General features: G+C 38.2%; 1 protein-coding gene across 1 annotated transcript; it reads left to right on the forward strand.

Moving 5' to 3' along the window:
* Positions 1-562: 562 nt before the first annotated feature.
* Positions 563-6,108, forward strand: LOC110870118. Its single transcript, XM_022119319.1, has 8 exons — positions 563-632; positions 726-764; positions 869-1,165; positions 1,261-1,509; positions 1,588-2,026; positions 2,130-3,070; positions 3,170-4,372; positions 4,445-6,108. The coding sequence occupies exons 1-8, from the start codon at positions 563-565 to the stop codon at positions 6,106-6,108; spliced, it is 4,902 nt and encodes a 1,633-aa protein (XP_021975011.1).
* The last annotated feature ends 10,703 nt before the right edge of the window (positions 6,109-16,811 follow it).

Raw genomic sequence — 16,811 nt, forward strand, 5'->3', positions numbered from 1 at the left:
TTAAGAATTTATTTTTTATTTTTGTTTAGTCACACGAGTTTAAAGATTTGATTTTTCAAGTTTGTTTTATGTATTAGACTCGATTCTAATTTTTATTATTGAAATTTTGGTGTTTTCCGTGATAATATCTTTGACTATGTATAAATGGAACATTTAAACTAAATTTAGAAAGTATATAATTGAATATAATCGAAAATCAATTTAGCAATTCTAATAGTTGGTCTCAATTAATGCGAAATATATAAAAGCAATTATTTAAGCCTCTCATTTTGCATTAGTATATTTGATATGCATAATATTTAATGAAATTCAAAAGAGACAACTTCTCAATTTGAAAGACATTCATACACACATTTCAATTCTTTATGTTCCACTTCATCCGCATTAGATTTTTGAAGGTAATTCTATATGTATTCATCATTAGTGCATATTACATACAAGATGTAATTATCACCAGTTCCTTTTCCTTTACCTATTCTACAATTTTAATATGAACAATTTTGTTTTATAATAATTTTATTTGTCGTTGTTGTTAATGAAGTTGTGATTATTCACATATACTATGTCAAAAAGATCATATAACTCGCGTTCATCTTCAAAGGATCCGAATTCATTACAACAAAGATTTAACAGTAAGTGACATACTAAGTTACTCAGTTTTCATTTATCTAACCACAACTTTCAATTTTTTATATTAAACCTGTATTTATGTTTGTGTTTTTTAGGTCCTATTATTAGAACTCCTCTTTCAGATATCTCAAATGGTAAATTCTGTTAAATCTAATTAAAAGTATAATGTTTACATTGTATGGTTCGAACGCTACTAATTCTTATGTTTCTTATGTATTCTAACTTTTTAATTATTAAGTTGACTCAACTGCTGAAAGACGTAAGCTTCGGAAAATAATAATTGATAACAAGAGATCAAAGAAATCGTCATCATCAACAAATGTTCCTAACATTTTGCCTGAGAACATAAGTTCGCTGCAGTCTTCTAATAATACCAAGAGATCAAAGAAATCGTCATCATCAACAAATGTTTCTAACATATTTCCTGACAACATAAGTTCGCTGCAGTCTTCTAACACTATTGATCGCAACGTATGCTCCTTTTCTCCTCATACAAGTATAAATAATACAACTTCATTACTTTCAAACATAACAGGTATTTCTTAAGTTTCTTTTGTCTTTCTTATATAATACATCTTACTAATCAATATGCTTATACTAACATTTATGATAAAATTATTTAACCTTTAGATAATTCCAGAACCAAATCCACACCGTCAAATGAAACTCTTAGATATTCCATTTCTCCTCGCATCAATAGTAGTAACAATCAATCGGTATTTGGTACTACTTCTACAATTACAAGGTTGTCTTCCGGTAAACGTAAGCTTGAGCACAAGAAACGTGATACCACTCCTATACCGATGGTCAATTTGGATTCTGATGAAGATGATGTTGTTTTAGTTAGAGTGGACGACCCTTACAAAGGGGTATCTAAAGGTTTAATTCTATTTATTACTATTATGTGATATATTTTATTATGAAACTGCAAAATAACCATTAATATTTTTTTAATAGATTATTTGGACCATGGTGACCAAGTTCTTACATGCCAAATCTGTAGTGCAAAGTTATGGACATCAGAAGGTGGAAAAGGGCGAATAACTCTGAATAAACTATGTTATGGTATGTGTTGTGGGTATGGTAAAGTTGAGCTACCGCCTTTAAAGGATGCTCATCCGTCTTATCAAAATTTGTTTTCTTCCACAAACGAAAAAAGCAAGTTTTTCCAGAAGAATATTAGACGATACAACTCTATGTTCTCTTTTACATCTATGGGTGGAAAGGTTGATTCTACTATTAACAAGGGAAACGCTCCATTTGTATATCGTATAAGTGGTCAAAACTATCATTGCATCGGTAGTCTTAAACCTTCTAATGGAAATCAACCTCAGTTTTGTCAGCTATACATATATGACACTGAAAATGAAATAACAAACAGACAGACATTATTCGGGTATGATTAATTATAAGCACCATCTTTTTTATATATGTCAAATATATTATTCGGGTATTATTATCCTATATTAACTTTATATACTTTATTTATATTTTGTTAGGAAAACAAGCAAATCTTCGTCCTCTAATGATAAAGAGCTTGATGTTGAAATGATACAGTATTTGAGGAATTTTTTAGATTCAGAAAATATGTTGGTTAAGACATATAGGATGGTCAGAGACCATTTTCACGAATCCCCAGAGGCTAATCTTAAACTCCGTCTTATGTATAAAAGAGAAAAAGATGGCAGAATATATAACTTACCAACCACGTCTGAAATTGCTGCTTTGGTTGTCGGAGACATAGATAAAGCTATAGATCATCGTGATATTCTTGTGGAGACTCAGTCTGGAATGCTCCAGCGTATTAGTGAATTACATCCATCATATCTTGCCTTGCAATATCCGTTGCTATTCCCATATGGTGATGATGGATATAGAATTGATATTCCCCATAGAGATTTCATTGTCACGCAAAAGAAAATAAAGCCAAAGTGCACCATGAGAGAATTTTTTGCATACAGGATCCAAGATAGAAATTATGGTTTTTCCTTAATTCTTAATGGAAGAAGGTTGTTGCAACAATTTTTAGTTGATGCATATACTATGATCGAGAGCGAGAGGCTACATTTCATTCGGAGACAACAAACAAAACTTCGATCTGAGACATTTGAAAATCTTCAGAAGCATAAAGCTAAAGGAAAACAAACTTTAAAAGACACTGGAAAGGCTGTTATACTACCTTCTTCATTTACTGGAGGTGCAAGATTCATGCAACAAAACTACCTTGATGCAATGGCCTTATGTAAGTCATTCGGGTATCCAGATTTCTTCATAACTATAACTTGTAATCCAAAATGGCCAGAAGTAAAGAGATTTCTAAAAGATTCTTCCATCAAAGCTGAAGACAGGCCTGACATATTGTGTCGATTGTTTAAAATTAAGCTTGATTCCATACTGAAAGATTTGAAGGATTCGAATTATCTCGGTGAGATTAATGCTGGTATGTTAGTTTTTTTTTACTTTTCTTTTTTTCGTTTATAATTTGCAATTACTTTTATAAAATACTCAATATGTGTTTTTTTAGTTGTTTATACTGTAGAATTCCAGAAGCGTGGTCTTCCTCATGCACATATATGCTTATTTATGAATGTCGATCACAAACTTCCTACAGTAGATCACATAGATCCATTCATATCCGCTGAGATTCCTGATAAAAATGAAGATCCGGAACTTTATTCCTTGGTAAGTGATTATATGATTCACGGTCCATGTGGAAATGCTAATTTGAATTGTCCTTGCATGGTTGACAAAAGATGTTCAAAAAACTTTCCAAAGAAATTTTCATCACATACAACTGTTGATTCAAGTGGTTTCCCTGTATACCGAAGACGCGATTCCGGACACACAGTTATAAAATCTGGTGTTAGTTTGGACAACAGAAGCGTTGTTCCATATAACAAAAGACTTCTAAAAAGATATCAAGCACACATAAATGTAGAATGGTGTAATCAATCTGGTTCAGTTAAATATTTGTTCAAGTACATTAATAAAGGCCCTGATATGGCTACTGCGGTTGTTTCTGGTGTTTCAAATCCAACCATTAATGATAAGCCAAGAGATGAGATCAAGGAATATTATGATTGCAGATATATTTCAGCTTGTGAAGCATCATGGAGAATATTCTCAAATGAGGTTCATTATAGGTATCCTGCTGTTATGAGGCTTCCCTTTCACATGCCGGGTCAACAGAATGTTGTGTATGGTGCGGATGACGATATTGATAATGTGTTAAGCAAGCCTTCTGTTGCTTCTTCAATATTTGTTGAATGGATGAAATTAAACGAGTCAGATGAAAATGCTAGAAAGTTGACTTATGTCGAGTTTCCTACCAAATTTGTTTGGAAACCTCAAGATAGATCTTGGCAGGTACGTAAGACGTATCAAACTGTTGGACGTATACATTCTGTGTCTCCTGCGTTAGGAGAACCTTATTTTTTGAGGATACTTCTGAATAAAGTTAGAGGTCCCAGATCCTTTGAGGAAATACGTACTGTTAACGGTCAGTTATTCCCGACATTTAGAGATGCTTGCTACGCAATGGGGCTGTTAGATGATGACAATGAATATGTTGAGGCCATTAAAGAAGCAAGTTTTGAAGGACATGCTGGGTATCTGCGAGCGTTATTTGCTACGTTGCTGTTGTCAAATACACTTTCACGGCCAGAGTTTGTTTGGGAGAACACGTGGAAATACTTAGCAGATGATATTTTATACAGACGTCAAAAAGAAACAAATATTCAAGGTTCTTACATGTCTTTCTATTTTACATTACACTTTTCCGTTTCATTATTAATAACAATTAAATTTTTTTTAGGTTTACTTCTTCCTGAACATCAAATTAAAAACCTTACTTTGTTGGAAATTGAAAAGTATTTACTTTCGAATGGTTCGTCGTTACGAGGATTTAACACGATGCCTTTCCCTGATGATGATTCGTTACGTGATGCTACTAATCGTCTAATCAATGAAGAGCTATCACACGACGTAGATCAAGTACAAGCTGAGTTTAATAATTTGCATCAATGTTTGACAGATGAACAACGATCTGTTTTTGAGGAAATAATGTCAGCAGTTGCAAGCCGTAAAGGAGGGTTATTTTTCGTCTATGGTTACGGTGGAACTGGAAAAACGTTTTTATGGAAAACTTTGTCTTCAGCAGTTCGTTGTAGAGGTGAGATAGTTTTAAATGTTGCTTCAAGTGGCATTGCTTCGTTATTACTTTCTCGTGGTAGGACAGCCCATTCTCGCTTCCATATCCCAATTAATCTGACTGAAGATTCCATGTGTCATATTAAGCCAAATAGTGATATCGCAAAATTATTAAAGGAAACTCAATTGATCATATGGGATGAAGCACCGATGGTCCATAAACATGCCTTTGAAGCTTTAGATAGGACGATGTCTGACGTATTTTCTGACGGTAGGAGTATTCGTTCTGATGTTCCGTTTGGAGGGAAAGTTTTTGTATTCGGCGGTGACTTTAGACAAATCCTACCAGTTATTCCTAATGGTACTAGACAACAAATTGTTTGTGCTTCTTTAAGCTCTTCATATATATGGTCAAAGTGCAAATTGTTAAGGTTGACTAAAAACATGCGCCTAACAATTGGAGCTGAAAGTTCTGATATGGAGTCTATCAGGGAGTTTGCGAAATGGCTGCTTGATATTGGTGAAGGTAAGTTGGGAGATGATAACGATGGTGAAGCAATTATTCAGATACCAGATGATCTATTAATCACCGATAATTCTGATCCAATACAAAGCTTAATTGACTTCGTCTACCCTTCAATTATGGAACAATTTCGGAATCCTGGTTTTTTTTCTGAGCGAGCAATTCTAGCACCAAAAAATGATGTAGTTCATGAAATTAACGATCGATTGCTTTCGTTATTTCCAGGTGATGCTAAAGAGTATTTGAGTTCCGATAGCATATGTCAAACTGAACAAATGCTTGATTCATTTCAAGAAGGCTTATACTCAACGGAGAACTTAAATGCTCTTAAGATTTCAGGCTTGCCTAATCATAGATTAGTTCTTAAAGTTGGTGTTCCTGTCATGCTTCTACGAAACATCGATCAACAAAAAGGTTTATGTAACGGGACAAGGCTAAGAATTACTTTTCTAGGCAAACGGGTAATAGAAGCTGAAGTGATATCCGGCGGTAATATCGGCACAAGAGTTTTTATTCCAAGACTTAATATGATTCCGTCAGACAAAAAAATACCATTCGAATTCCAAAGGAGACAATTTCCTTTATCAGTTTGTTTTGCCATGACAATTAACAAGAGTCAAGGACAATCTTTATCAAAAGTTGGTCTGTATTTGAAAGATCCTGTGTTCACTCATGGTCAGTTGTACGTTGCATTATCAAGGGTCAAGACCAGAGAAGGAGTTAAAATATTGATATTTGATGCTGAGGGAAAACCAACAAATAAAACGTCTAATGTAGTCTATAAAGAAGTCTTTGGTAGCTTATGATGTAAACTGTTGCTTTTTCATTTGATATATCATGTCACTTAGTTTGTTTATCATTTTATTTAAGTATGCATTGCTTTTAAATAATAAGTGACATGTATAACTTTCTCTAGCCCGGGAAGCATTTCCCGGGTGATAACCTAGTAATATATATTATAAAAGTATAGTTACGTGAATGAATTTGATTTTTAAAATAAAAATAAGAAACTTTAGAAGGGTGCAATTTAACAAAGTTTAAACTAATATTTTTGGAAAGGTGATATGATTAGTAAAAATGGAGGTGTATTTAGCCAACCCCTTATGGTTAAACCATCAACTTGCAATAAAGATGATTGCAATTTGCACGTGGGAAATTAAATGGACGAGAACCATGTGTTCATATATTTCTATTAAAATAATATACTTTGTTAAGAGGATGTCAGACAAACTTCTGCAACCATTTATCAACTTGCACAACTAAAACCTTCATATTTCCTTATTAATATGACCCAAACAATCATATTCATCATCCAATCTTCTTCGCATTTTCATAGCTCTCCTTTCTAAACTATTCGGGTAAGAAAACCCAGTTTCGGTAACCGTAACTGAAACCGAACACTGTACCGACCACCACCATAATGACATAAACCAACCCCGGTGTACCGTGACAACCTGAACCAGCCCCTGTAGCCTTTTGATGACCTACCCGAAGCTTTAGGCGCAAACCCAAGCAACCAAAGGAACCATTTCACAAGCTCTTACATCCTTCACGTTTTCGTGTAAAACCATCGTTACCGGAACCACCGCTCCGACTTAAGGTAACCAATTTATGAACCTTTTAAATACTTATTTTAAGCTTAGAATGTTTATCTAGAATGAAACTATATATACAATTGAATATGTATGTTGGACCTACAAAAGAACAGATGATATCTAAAAGCCAAAACATGAATTCCAGATCAAGAAATAAGTAGCCAATGAAGCAATTCTCTCCCCAAAGATAGCGAATCTTAAACACCTATTCAGAACATATGTTCAATAGCATGGCTAACATCTGATGAAGACTTAGAGCCAATGTTTAAGAGTACAAGCATCTGTTGAAGACTAATATATGTTAAAGACCAAAGCCCTTATCAAGCCAAGGTTTGTTGAAGAAGACCAAACATCTATTAGTCTAAACTGATGTTTGGACAACTGCAACAAAAGATAGTTTAGACAGTGTTTTCTTAGGGTAACAATACTTATTTCACCAGTGTTTTAAGTATAGCCAAGATCAGATGCTAGGATTTTCTCAGATGTGTGCAAACATCTAAGGAATCTTTTATATTAGGAATGTTAGGTGTCGCTATCAGGTGACGTCAGCACATCACGAACAGAGTTTTACTACTTGTATAAATAGATCACACCTGTTAGTGATCTATTCATCACTTCACACACATTCTCTTTTGTACGAATAGCTCTAGTGAGTGATCGGTTGAGAGGGAGATTGTAATATCATTGCTGTAAAAATTTTGTGTCACATCCCAACCGATGGCGGAAACATTGGAGTGAGAAGAAGATAGATTGCTCATTGCACACAACACTAAAAGTGACAATAGAATTAACATAAACTGATTTCATTTCATTTCAAAAGTCGGATTACAATACAGAAGGTGAAATACAACATAATTCGATACAACAAATCAAAGTACATCAAAGCATAGTACAAAATTGATACAACAAGTTTAAATCTAAGATTCTAGATGTGTAAGGCCTCGTTACTACACCCATTTAATCATCAGCATCATCATGCAATATGTTATAAAGTATAGATTAACACACAAGGCATTGGTGAGTATATAAGTTTTTGATACATAGCATAAGTAAATAAGTTTAAACGAATCCACATGGAAAACATATTCAAGATAAACAATAAACTGATATGTGAACAAACAAGTCAACCCAAAGTTTAACGCAAGAAAAGTCTTAACATGACCCAACGTTCATAGGCGGTGCGTTACTCCTATAGTGCTATACATGTTAAGGGCAGGCTCGTACAAAGTTAATGACAAGTTCAACACAAAACGTACAAACCCAGATCAAAGTATCAAGTATAACGTATGCATGCATGTATTGGATTGTTCGTGCAGTTTGTATAAAAGTCTAAGTGTAAGTCTATAAGATAACATATTGCACCCAAAGTGTTAAAATGAAAAAGGGTGTTCGAGTATACTCACAGTTTTGCTAATTCTTCGTTAGAATTCCTATGAGCATAGTTTTGGCAGGAGTAAGTGGACGTAGTACAGGAACACCGAGGTTATTCTACCCCATGAGCAAAGGGATGGTGTAATTAGTACAGGAACACCGAGGTTACCCTACAGGGCAAACGAAGGTGTGAGTCGGAGTTGAAGAATTAAGTTCCAGAAATTAAAGTACTTAGTATATTATGAAAATAATAAGTAAAAGTAAACAAAAAGTGTATTCTGACTATCAGCGACAAGGAACACGAAATCAGAATTACGAGAACGGAAATACGAACAGTTTGTACGAGTGTGCCTGGGACGGATGTGCCATTCGTACGAATGTGCTATCCGTACGAATGGGACTATTGTCAGACAGAATCTCGTTTTGAACGTTTTTAACTATTAATCAGTTAAGTCTGTCGTTTTAGTTAAGTTATGTAGTTATAATAGTAGTAGTATATTATTATTCCAGTACTATCAGAAGTCTCATAGAAATCATGCATGAAGGTTTTAACCCCGTTATTGATCACCAAAGCACAATTCAGTTAACTTAATTAACTGACCGGTTGGTCATGATTACAAAAAAGAAATAACAGAATGTAAAGTTACCAAACAACCAAATAGCGTACAACCCAGGTGTGCCAACACGACATGGAAAGGTAATCCTAAGTATCGGAGGCTGGACGAGGTTCACTTGTTCTAGATCTAGGAAGTTGTTTGGGTGTTCTTTTACGAGTTTAATTGAGGCGATGGTCTTAGATTGGAAACCCAGGTTCCCACAGAACACACACTGATGTTCCAGAATTAACTATGTGACAACTCGAGTTTCCAAGATTCCACCTTCACGTTAATTGCACGTTAATGGTTTAGTTGTTTACTTACACGATTTGTTTGCCTTGTAATTGTACACGTTGGATTATATGTTGAGATGTTTATTTGATATGTTACCTATTTAATGGGATCAAAGTGTTTGGTTACATGAACTTGTAAACTGTTTGAGATTCGGAGCTTTACCCGACGAAACAATTACAGTTTCGCCATAAACCACTTCGACAAAACAGGGAGTGTTTCGCCGTCTTCATCTCGACGAAACACAGCGTTTCGCCGGCCCAGGAATTCGTCGAAGCCCATTAAGGGCCCAGTACACTTAAGTGAGTATATGTTACATGGAACTGTTATGTTCGTCACATAACTGGCCGATTAGAAACCCTAGAATTCTCCCTCTGTGCGACAGCAACCATCACCTCTCTCGGATCCTTGCTAATTCGTCTCATAACCGGTTAGTGTATAGAATACTTTATCTTGTTACTGTCCAATGGCTTCTAGGTAGGATTTCATGACTTGTGATAATGATCGATGATATAGGAGATTGTGAATGGTGAATCTAATAATCCAGTATGTGATGAACGAATGATAAAATTGATAGTAGTTAAGGTTGATGCCTGATGTTGATCTATTGAATTTAATCTGATGTTGTGGTTGATCTCGCTTATGTCTACTGCTCATGTTTCTGTTTGATGTTACAAATCATGTATTGCTTGTTATGTATGTTAATGGTGATGGACTAAGTAACTGTTAGAGATAATTAGGGTTCCGATGTTGCGTAATTGATGATGATGAACTAATAATTAGGGTTTGATGCGTGAAACTGATCCATCACAGGGATGAGGTCGATGAAACTCAATGGCTGTTTCGCCATGAGTGTGGACGACGAAACATGAAGTGTTTCGTTACCACTCCCCTCGACGAAACTCATCCTTTTCGTCATGACCTGTTGACGACGAAACTAGGACTTTCATCAGAATGCCATGTTAGCAGATCAGTGAGATAGCATGTGTTGTGTGTGATGTGAATTGCATGACTTCGAATTGTTTGATGATCAATGGCAGAATGACTTAGTTACTTAACTTAAATTGAATAGTGATTGTGATGTTTGGTGACATAGAGTTTCAAATGATCCTTGCTGCCATGATGATGATTGTGTTGGTTAGTATGATAACTCTGTTAAAATATGTTAACTCTGTTAAGCATGATAAATTAGTCAAGGAACTTGCATGTAACTTGGAACCTTGTATGGATTGATTAACAGTTTATGTGTACATATGCTTCCGCTGTAGGGAAGCTGGAGTGGTCATGGGTCGAGATACGTGGAAACACAACACAACATAGAGAGCTTTTACATGTGGTTTATAAACACTTAACGAATTAAATATGCTTCCGCTGTAGACTGTGATATATATTGTAACGTTGTAACACCTTTTGTTAATGAATGAAAGTTTTATTTAAACATACTCATGAGTTCAATGTGATTGGTGGCTAAGATCCTGGTCAGTCACGCCTCCAAGCGGTGGTACTCCGCATATGGATTTTGGGGGTGTGACAGATTGGTATCAGAGCCATTGGTTATAGTGAACTTGGTTTTAAAAAAAAGGGAAAACGTTTTTGTAAAACCAGACTATAACCGGAAAAGTTCTGAAAACGGGAATACGACCATGACACTCAGCTCCAGATTGCAAGGTTCGTCTCTCTTATACTCATTGTACTACATGACTAGTAAACACCTACATACGATACTGCATGTAATTGCACGATTAGTAAAACAATATGAAATCATGTACACTTGCACGTGTTATGTGACTGATAGGGTGGTATTTCCCTAAACCTTCGCGACTTACACTTCGTAATGCTCTTTGTTGCTACCCGAGTTTGAGGAACCATTTGACATGAGTTAGGAGGAGCTAAGATGAGCATGCAAATCACAATATTATTGTGGGTGCACACATAATAATACTGTGGGGTGCATGTGAATCCCAGTGAGGCTTAACAAGTGGAAAAGGGGTTCCGTCTCGCTATTTGATCAAGGTGAAACAAACGAACCTATAGGGGCCATAGCAGTAATTGTCCCCTACTCAAACTCAAACGTGAACTTCTCATTTATCGTTGGATTCCTTCGAAACTCGATGCTGTCGAGTGTTGCCTGAACACCCATCTGAACATCTAGCGAACCGTGTAGAATGTTAGGTGCTTATACGAACGTCCCTGAGTTGGATGTCCCAGCATCGAATGATTGATCGATACCTTTCTTACTCCTCCTCGTTTGCTGAAACTCATGCATTGACGTCTCCGATCCCGAAGTGTAATCACTTCTGCAACACTCTCGTAACAGACTGTGAATTACTCGAACCACTTGGGACAGGAGGATGAGCATAGCACATTACCGACCTCAGTACTTTGACGACCCTGATTACCAGCAACGAGCACAGCGAATTGGCTTCAATCGAATCCTTAACCCCCGTCAGCGACTCATGGGAGTCAACACCTACGAACCAATCGAGGCATAAGTGGTAATCATTGACCTTAGTGTGGTATGCGTAACTGCCAGCACAGTGAGTAACGCTTCAGAATGCGGCTCAGGATGCGAAAAGATGGACTATGATGGTGAAGAATCGTAGGGCATGTTTCGAGCAACGACATTAGGGTCAGCAGTCACAACGACAACCAGGTGCTCGTAACCCTAGCTTTCAGCAAGGAAACAAAGGTGCCCACATCATGGATTGGCGGTGGTCAAGATAAGAGGACAACGATCAAGGGAACAACGACAGTATTTGAAATCCTAGTAATGAAAACCAGCAACGCCAGAAATGATGCTCTTGGAAAGGCATTTAGAGTTGGCATGGGCGACGTCAGGACTTTAACACCGTGATAGCTAGTATGAGTAGCAACCCGTTTCGTCTCTGTTTCGTTTGATCTGGATGCTTCTAGGAGTTTGAACCTGTTGTGGAGTCAGCTGGTGACAAGCTAACGGAAACCTCATATGATCGTTGGGATGCAAGCACGACCTTGTGGGACAAGTGTTCGACACCGACCTTCTACTGTTATTCTTGATAGGTGTGCCCTGTGAGGGGACAATTCTACGTAACCCTCTCCTTCGTGGAGGATTGTTATCTGTTCTAACGCGCTAGAGTGGCACAACGATTAGCTTCATTTCATCAAGAAAGGCCAGGAGTGTCTACGGAAGGATTACCCCGCAATGTTAACACTCAATACTGATGTCAAGGCTAAGGAAAGGAGGATCGAGGATCCACCAATTATTCGTGATTTCTCCCTAAGTGTTACCAGAAGAACTTTCAGGTTTATCTACACATCGTCAGGTGGGATATCAGATCCGTATCATGCCAGAAGTAGCCCTTGTTACTAGTTCATCTTATTATCTTACCCCAAGAAGGTTGCAGGAATTGCCTAATCAACTTCAGGAATTATTGGACTTGAGTTTCATCGGATCTAGTTTTCACTTTAAGGAGCCTTCGCTATACCCGTGAAGAGAAGCCTTTCCGTATGTGCACTGATTATCGAGAACTCAACAAGGTGACAGTCAAGAACAGTTTGCCTCGACCACGTATGGATAACCTGCCGGCCAGTTGCGAGGAATAAGTTTACATTCGAAAATTCGATGGTGAACAAGCTATGGTCAGATGGAAATCTAAGGGGAGAATGCCCTTAGAACAATATGTCGAAGGTAATGCAGCCATTCCAACGTTATACACCATGACCATTGAGTTAACCAACACACCAGCAACTTCAGGGAATCACATGAATCGACCACATTTATTGACAACATTCGAAATCCTGACCAGGAGAAAGGAACACCATGGGTGGCATTGGTGTCTTATTTTAGGGCTTTTGAGGGAGGAGCCACTCTACTTAAGGTCTTGTTAAATGTAATCTCTGGATTAGAGAAGTACCTTTTGGTTATATGATCAGCAAAGGGGAAATGCACGTGGATCTCGCTGAGATCCGTCTTGGTTGGAACTGATCGTCACCAAAAAGTCCTTCGTGGATACAACAACTTCTTAGTCTTATTTGATGCTATCACAGATAAATCACAGGATTTGTGAAAGTCGTGCAGCTTAAATCTCTCTAGCACAGCAGGGTGCTGTGTTCGTGGAAGACAGTTTCCGGGGACGTCATCTCAGCTTTCGAATCCCGACAATGCAATGCTCTAAGCATCGTTTTACCCGAGGGTACGGGTGATATAGTGGTATACCATGATGGTCCGAATCAGAGTCCCAGTTACACACCAACGCAACACGAGAGAATGATGACTTACGTGATGGAGCTACAAAGAGTAACTGCACGGCACACAACTGGCGGTGAAAACCGTGGCCTTGGGATTTTAGATGGAGGCATTACTTGGACGGTACCAGATGCATAATTTAGACCGATCACAAGGGCCTCCCAAGTACCGACGTTCGAAAAAAAAAGGTAAAGCATATAACGTTCCCGCTGGATGGAACTTCTAGATGAATACAACTGCGAAACCTGAACGTACACGAGCCCTGCAGCTCACTATCGACTCTAACTTACCAGTATCAGACTCGCACTGTTCAGACTAGAGAACTGAGGGAAGAGGAATTTTTCAAGTTGAACCCATGCGGGGCATGGAGAAGCAACCTTTGACCAGTTAAGACGATACACGCTACTTCCTGAAACGAATGGGGGTCCCATTACACGGCAACTGTAGGAAACTCGCGTTGAGCAAGCGCACCAGCTTCGACATTCTAGCCGCCTGGGTTTTTGATGGAAGGCATTAGGATTTATAAACCCTGTACTGGTAATCGGACATGAAGTCTCATCTAGTTAAGTATGAGAATGATAGATCAACTTGTGGAAAGTCAAGGTGTAGCGTCAGCAACCAGCAACACTCACATGGAAATAAAAACAGACTGCCATGGATTTGGTCGATAGTCTACTTATAACACAAGACGGAAACAGCACTTGGTTACTCATTGATTGTCTTGTGCAACCAACACACTTTCTAACCATTAAAGAAACGGATAAGTTCTCTACACTTGCAGTCATCTACCTGAAGGAAGCGGTTGCTAGGCACGGGGTGCCAACCTTCATTACCTCTAATCGCAACCCACGACTTACATCTGATTTGTGGCAAGCGGTACACAAATCCTTTGGCACACGTTTAGACACGAGCACAGGATATCATCCACGGACGGATGGACAGACTGAACGCACCATCCAAGCTCTTGAAGACATGCTTCGAGCACGTGAAATCGACCTTGGCAATGGTCAGAGAAGACACCTCCCTTTAATAGAGCTTTCGAATAACAACAGTTACCACACCAGCATTCAAGCCACTCCATTTGAGGCATTGTACGTGCGTAAATGCCGATCACCTCTTTGTTGGGCAGAGGTGGGTGATAGTCAGATCACGGGTCCAGAACTTGTAGTAGACGCAACGGAAAGAATTGCTCAGATACGACAACGAATGGCGGCAGCTCGTGACCGTCAGAAAAGCTACGATGTTAAACGCATGAAACCACTCGAGTTCCAGGTTGGGGATCGAGTACCATCTAAAGTCCCACCTTGGGAAGGTGTACTTCGATTTGGTATGCGAGACGAAACTCAAACCGCGATATGTTAAACCTTTCGTAATCATTGAGAAAATAGGCAAGGTGGCCTACAAACTAAACATACCCACAGAACTTAGTGGAGTTCACAACGTTTTCCACGTGTCAAACCTGAAGAAGTGTCTGTCAGATGAGACCCTCGTAGTTCCTCTGAAGGAGCTCACTATCGACGATCAGTTGCAATTCGTCGAGGAACCAGTTGAAATCACGGACCGAGACGTTAAGGTCCTCAAGCACATCAGAATACCTCTTGTTCGAGTTCGTTGGAACTCCCGTCATGACCCAGAGGTTACCTGGGAACGAGGAAACCAAATGAAGCTCACACATCTCCATTGTTCGAGAACAATGAAACCACTACTGAGGTTAAAGCTACTGCGGAATTTCGAGATGAAATTCCAAACCAACGAGGGGATGATGTGACACCCCAGGAAAACCAGTAAATCACGCAACTTAACTAGCTTCCTCAGTAACCACATGCTAGCTTCCTCAGTAACCACATGCTAAATTTCGGGACGAAATTTCTTTCAAGTTGGGGATAATGTGACAACTCGAGTTTCCAAGATTCCACCTTCACGTTAATTGCATGTTAATGGTTTAGTTGTTTACTTACACGACTTGTTTGCCTTGTAATTGTACACGTTGGATTATATGTTGAGATGTTTATTTGATATGTTACCTATTTAATGTGATCAAAGTGTTTGGTTACATGAACTTGTAAACTGTTTGAGATTCGGAGCTTTACCCGACGAAACAATTACAGTTTCGCCATAAACCACTTCGACGAAACAGGGAGTGTTTCGCCGTCTTCATCTCGACGAAACACAGCGTTTCGCCGACCCAGGAATTCGTCGAAGCCCATTAAGGGCCCAGTACACTTAAGTGAGTATATGTTACATGGAACTGTTATGTTCGTCACATAACTGGCCGATTAGAAACCCTAGAATTCTCCCTCTGTGCGACGGCAACCATCACCTCTCTTGGATCCTTGCTAATTCGTCTCGTAACCGGTTAGTGTATAGAATACTTTATCTTGTTACTGTCCAATGGCTTCTAGGTAGGATTTCATGACTTGTGATAATGATCGATGATATAGGAGATTGTGAATGATGAATCTAATAATCCAGTATGTGATGAACGAATGATAAAATTGATAGTAGTTAGGGTTGATGCCTGATGTTGATCTATTGAATTTAATCTGATGTTGTGGTTGATCTCGCTTATGTCTACTGCTCATGTTTCTGTTTGATGTTACAAATCATGTATTGCTTGTTATGTATGTTAATGGTGATGGACTAAGTAACTGTTAGAGATAATTAGGGTTCCAATGTTGCGTAATTGATGATGATGATGAACTAACAATTAGGGTTTGATGCGGTGATCCATCACAGGGATGAGGTCAACGAAACTCAATGGCTGTTTCGCCATGAGTGTGGACGACGAAACATGAAGTGTTTCGTCACCACTCCCCTCGACGAAACTCATCCTTTTTGTCATGACCTGTTGACGACGAAACTAGGACTTTCATCAGAATGCCATGTTAGCATATCAGTGAGATAACATGTGTTGTGTGTGATGTGAATTGCATGACTTCGAATTGTATGATGATCAATGGCAGAATGACTTAGTTACTTAACTTAAATTGAATAGTGATTGTGATGTTAGGTGACATAGAGTTTCAAATGATCCTTGCTGCCATGATGATGATTGTGTTGGTTAGTATGATAACTCTGTTAAAATATGTTAACTCTGTTAAGCATGATAAATTAGTCAAGGAACTTGCATGTAACTTGGAACCTTGTATGGATTGACTAACAGTTTATGTGTACATAATGTTAACTGCCAAACACACTCTGTGATGTTGATTGCATGTGAAATCTTTACGAGTTTGAACTGATTGAGTATACGTGCAAACTATAGGCTTTGACTGAATTAATTGTGCACAAGTAATTAAGCATACCGAGCAAACCGAGGTGAGTTGACACTTTCTACAAGGCATAGGATTCCCAAGGGTTGGGAATGAGTTAAAAGAACTAAAACGAAACCATCCTCCTTGGGTAGGATGCCACTATAAATCCTGCGTATT

Source organism: Helianthus annuus, chromosome 8 (assembly GCF_002127325.2).
Source record: "Helianthus annuus cultivar XRQ/B chromosome 8, HanXRQr2.0-SUNRISE, whole genome shotgun sequence".
Classification (NCBI taxonomy): Eukaryota; Viridiplantae; Streptophyta; class Magnoliopsida; order Asterales; family Asteraceae; genus Helianthus; species Helianthus annuus.

Coding starts and splice junctions, on each gene's coding strand:
- LOC110870118 (XM_022119319.1), top strand. CDS start 563: ATGTCAAAAAGATCATATAACTCGCGTTCATCTTCAAAGGATCCGAAT. Junction 1,166..1,260: donor ATTACTTTCAAACATAACAG/GTATTTCTTAAG, acceptor TTTAACCTTTAG/ATAATTCCAGAACCAAATCC. Junction 3,071..3,169: donor TCTCGGTGAGATTAATGCTG/GTATGTTAGTTT, acceptor TTTATACTGTAG/AATTCCAGAAGCGTGGTCTT.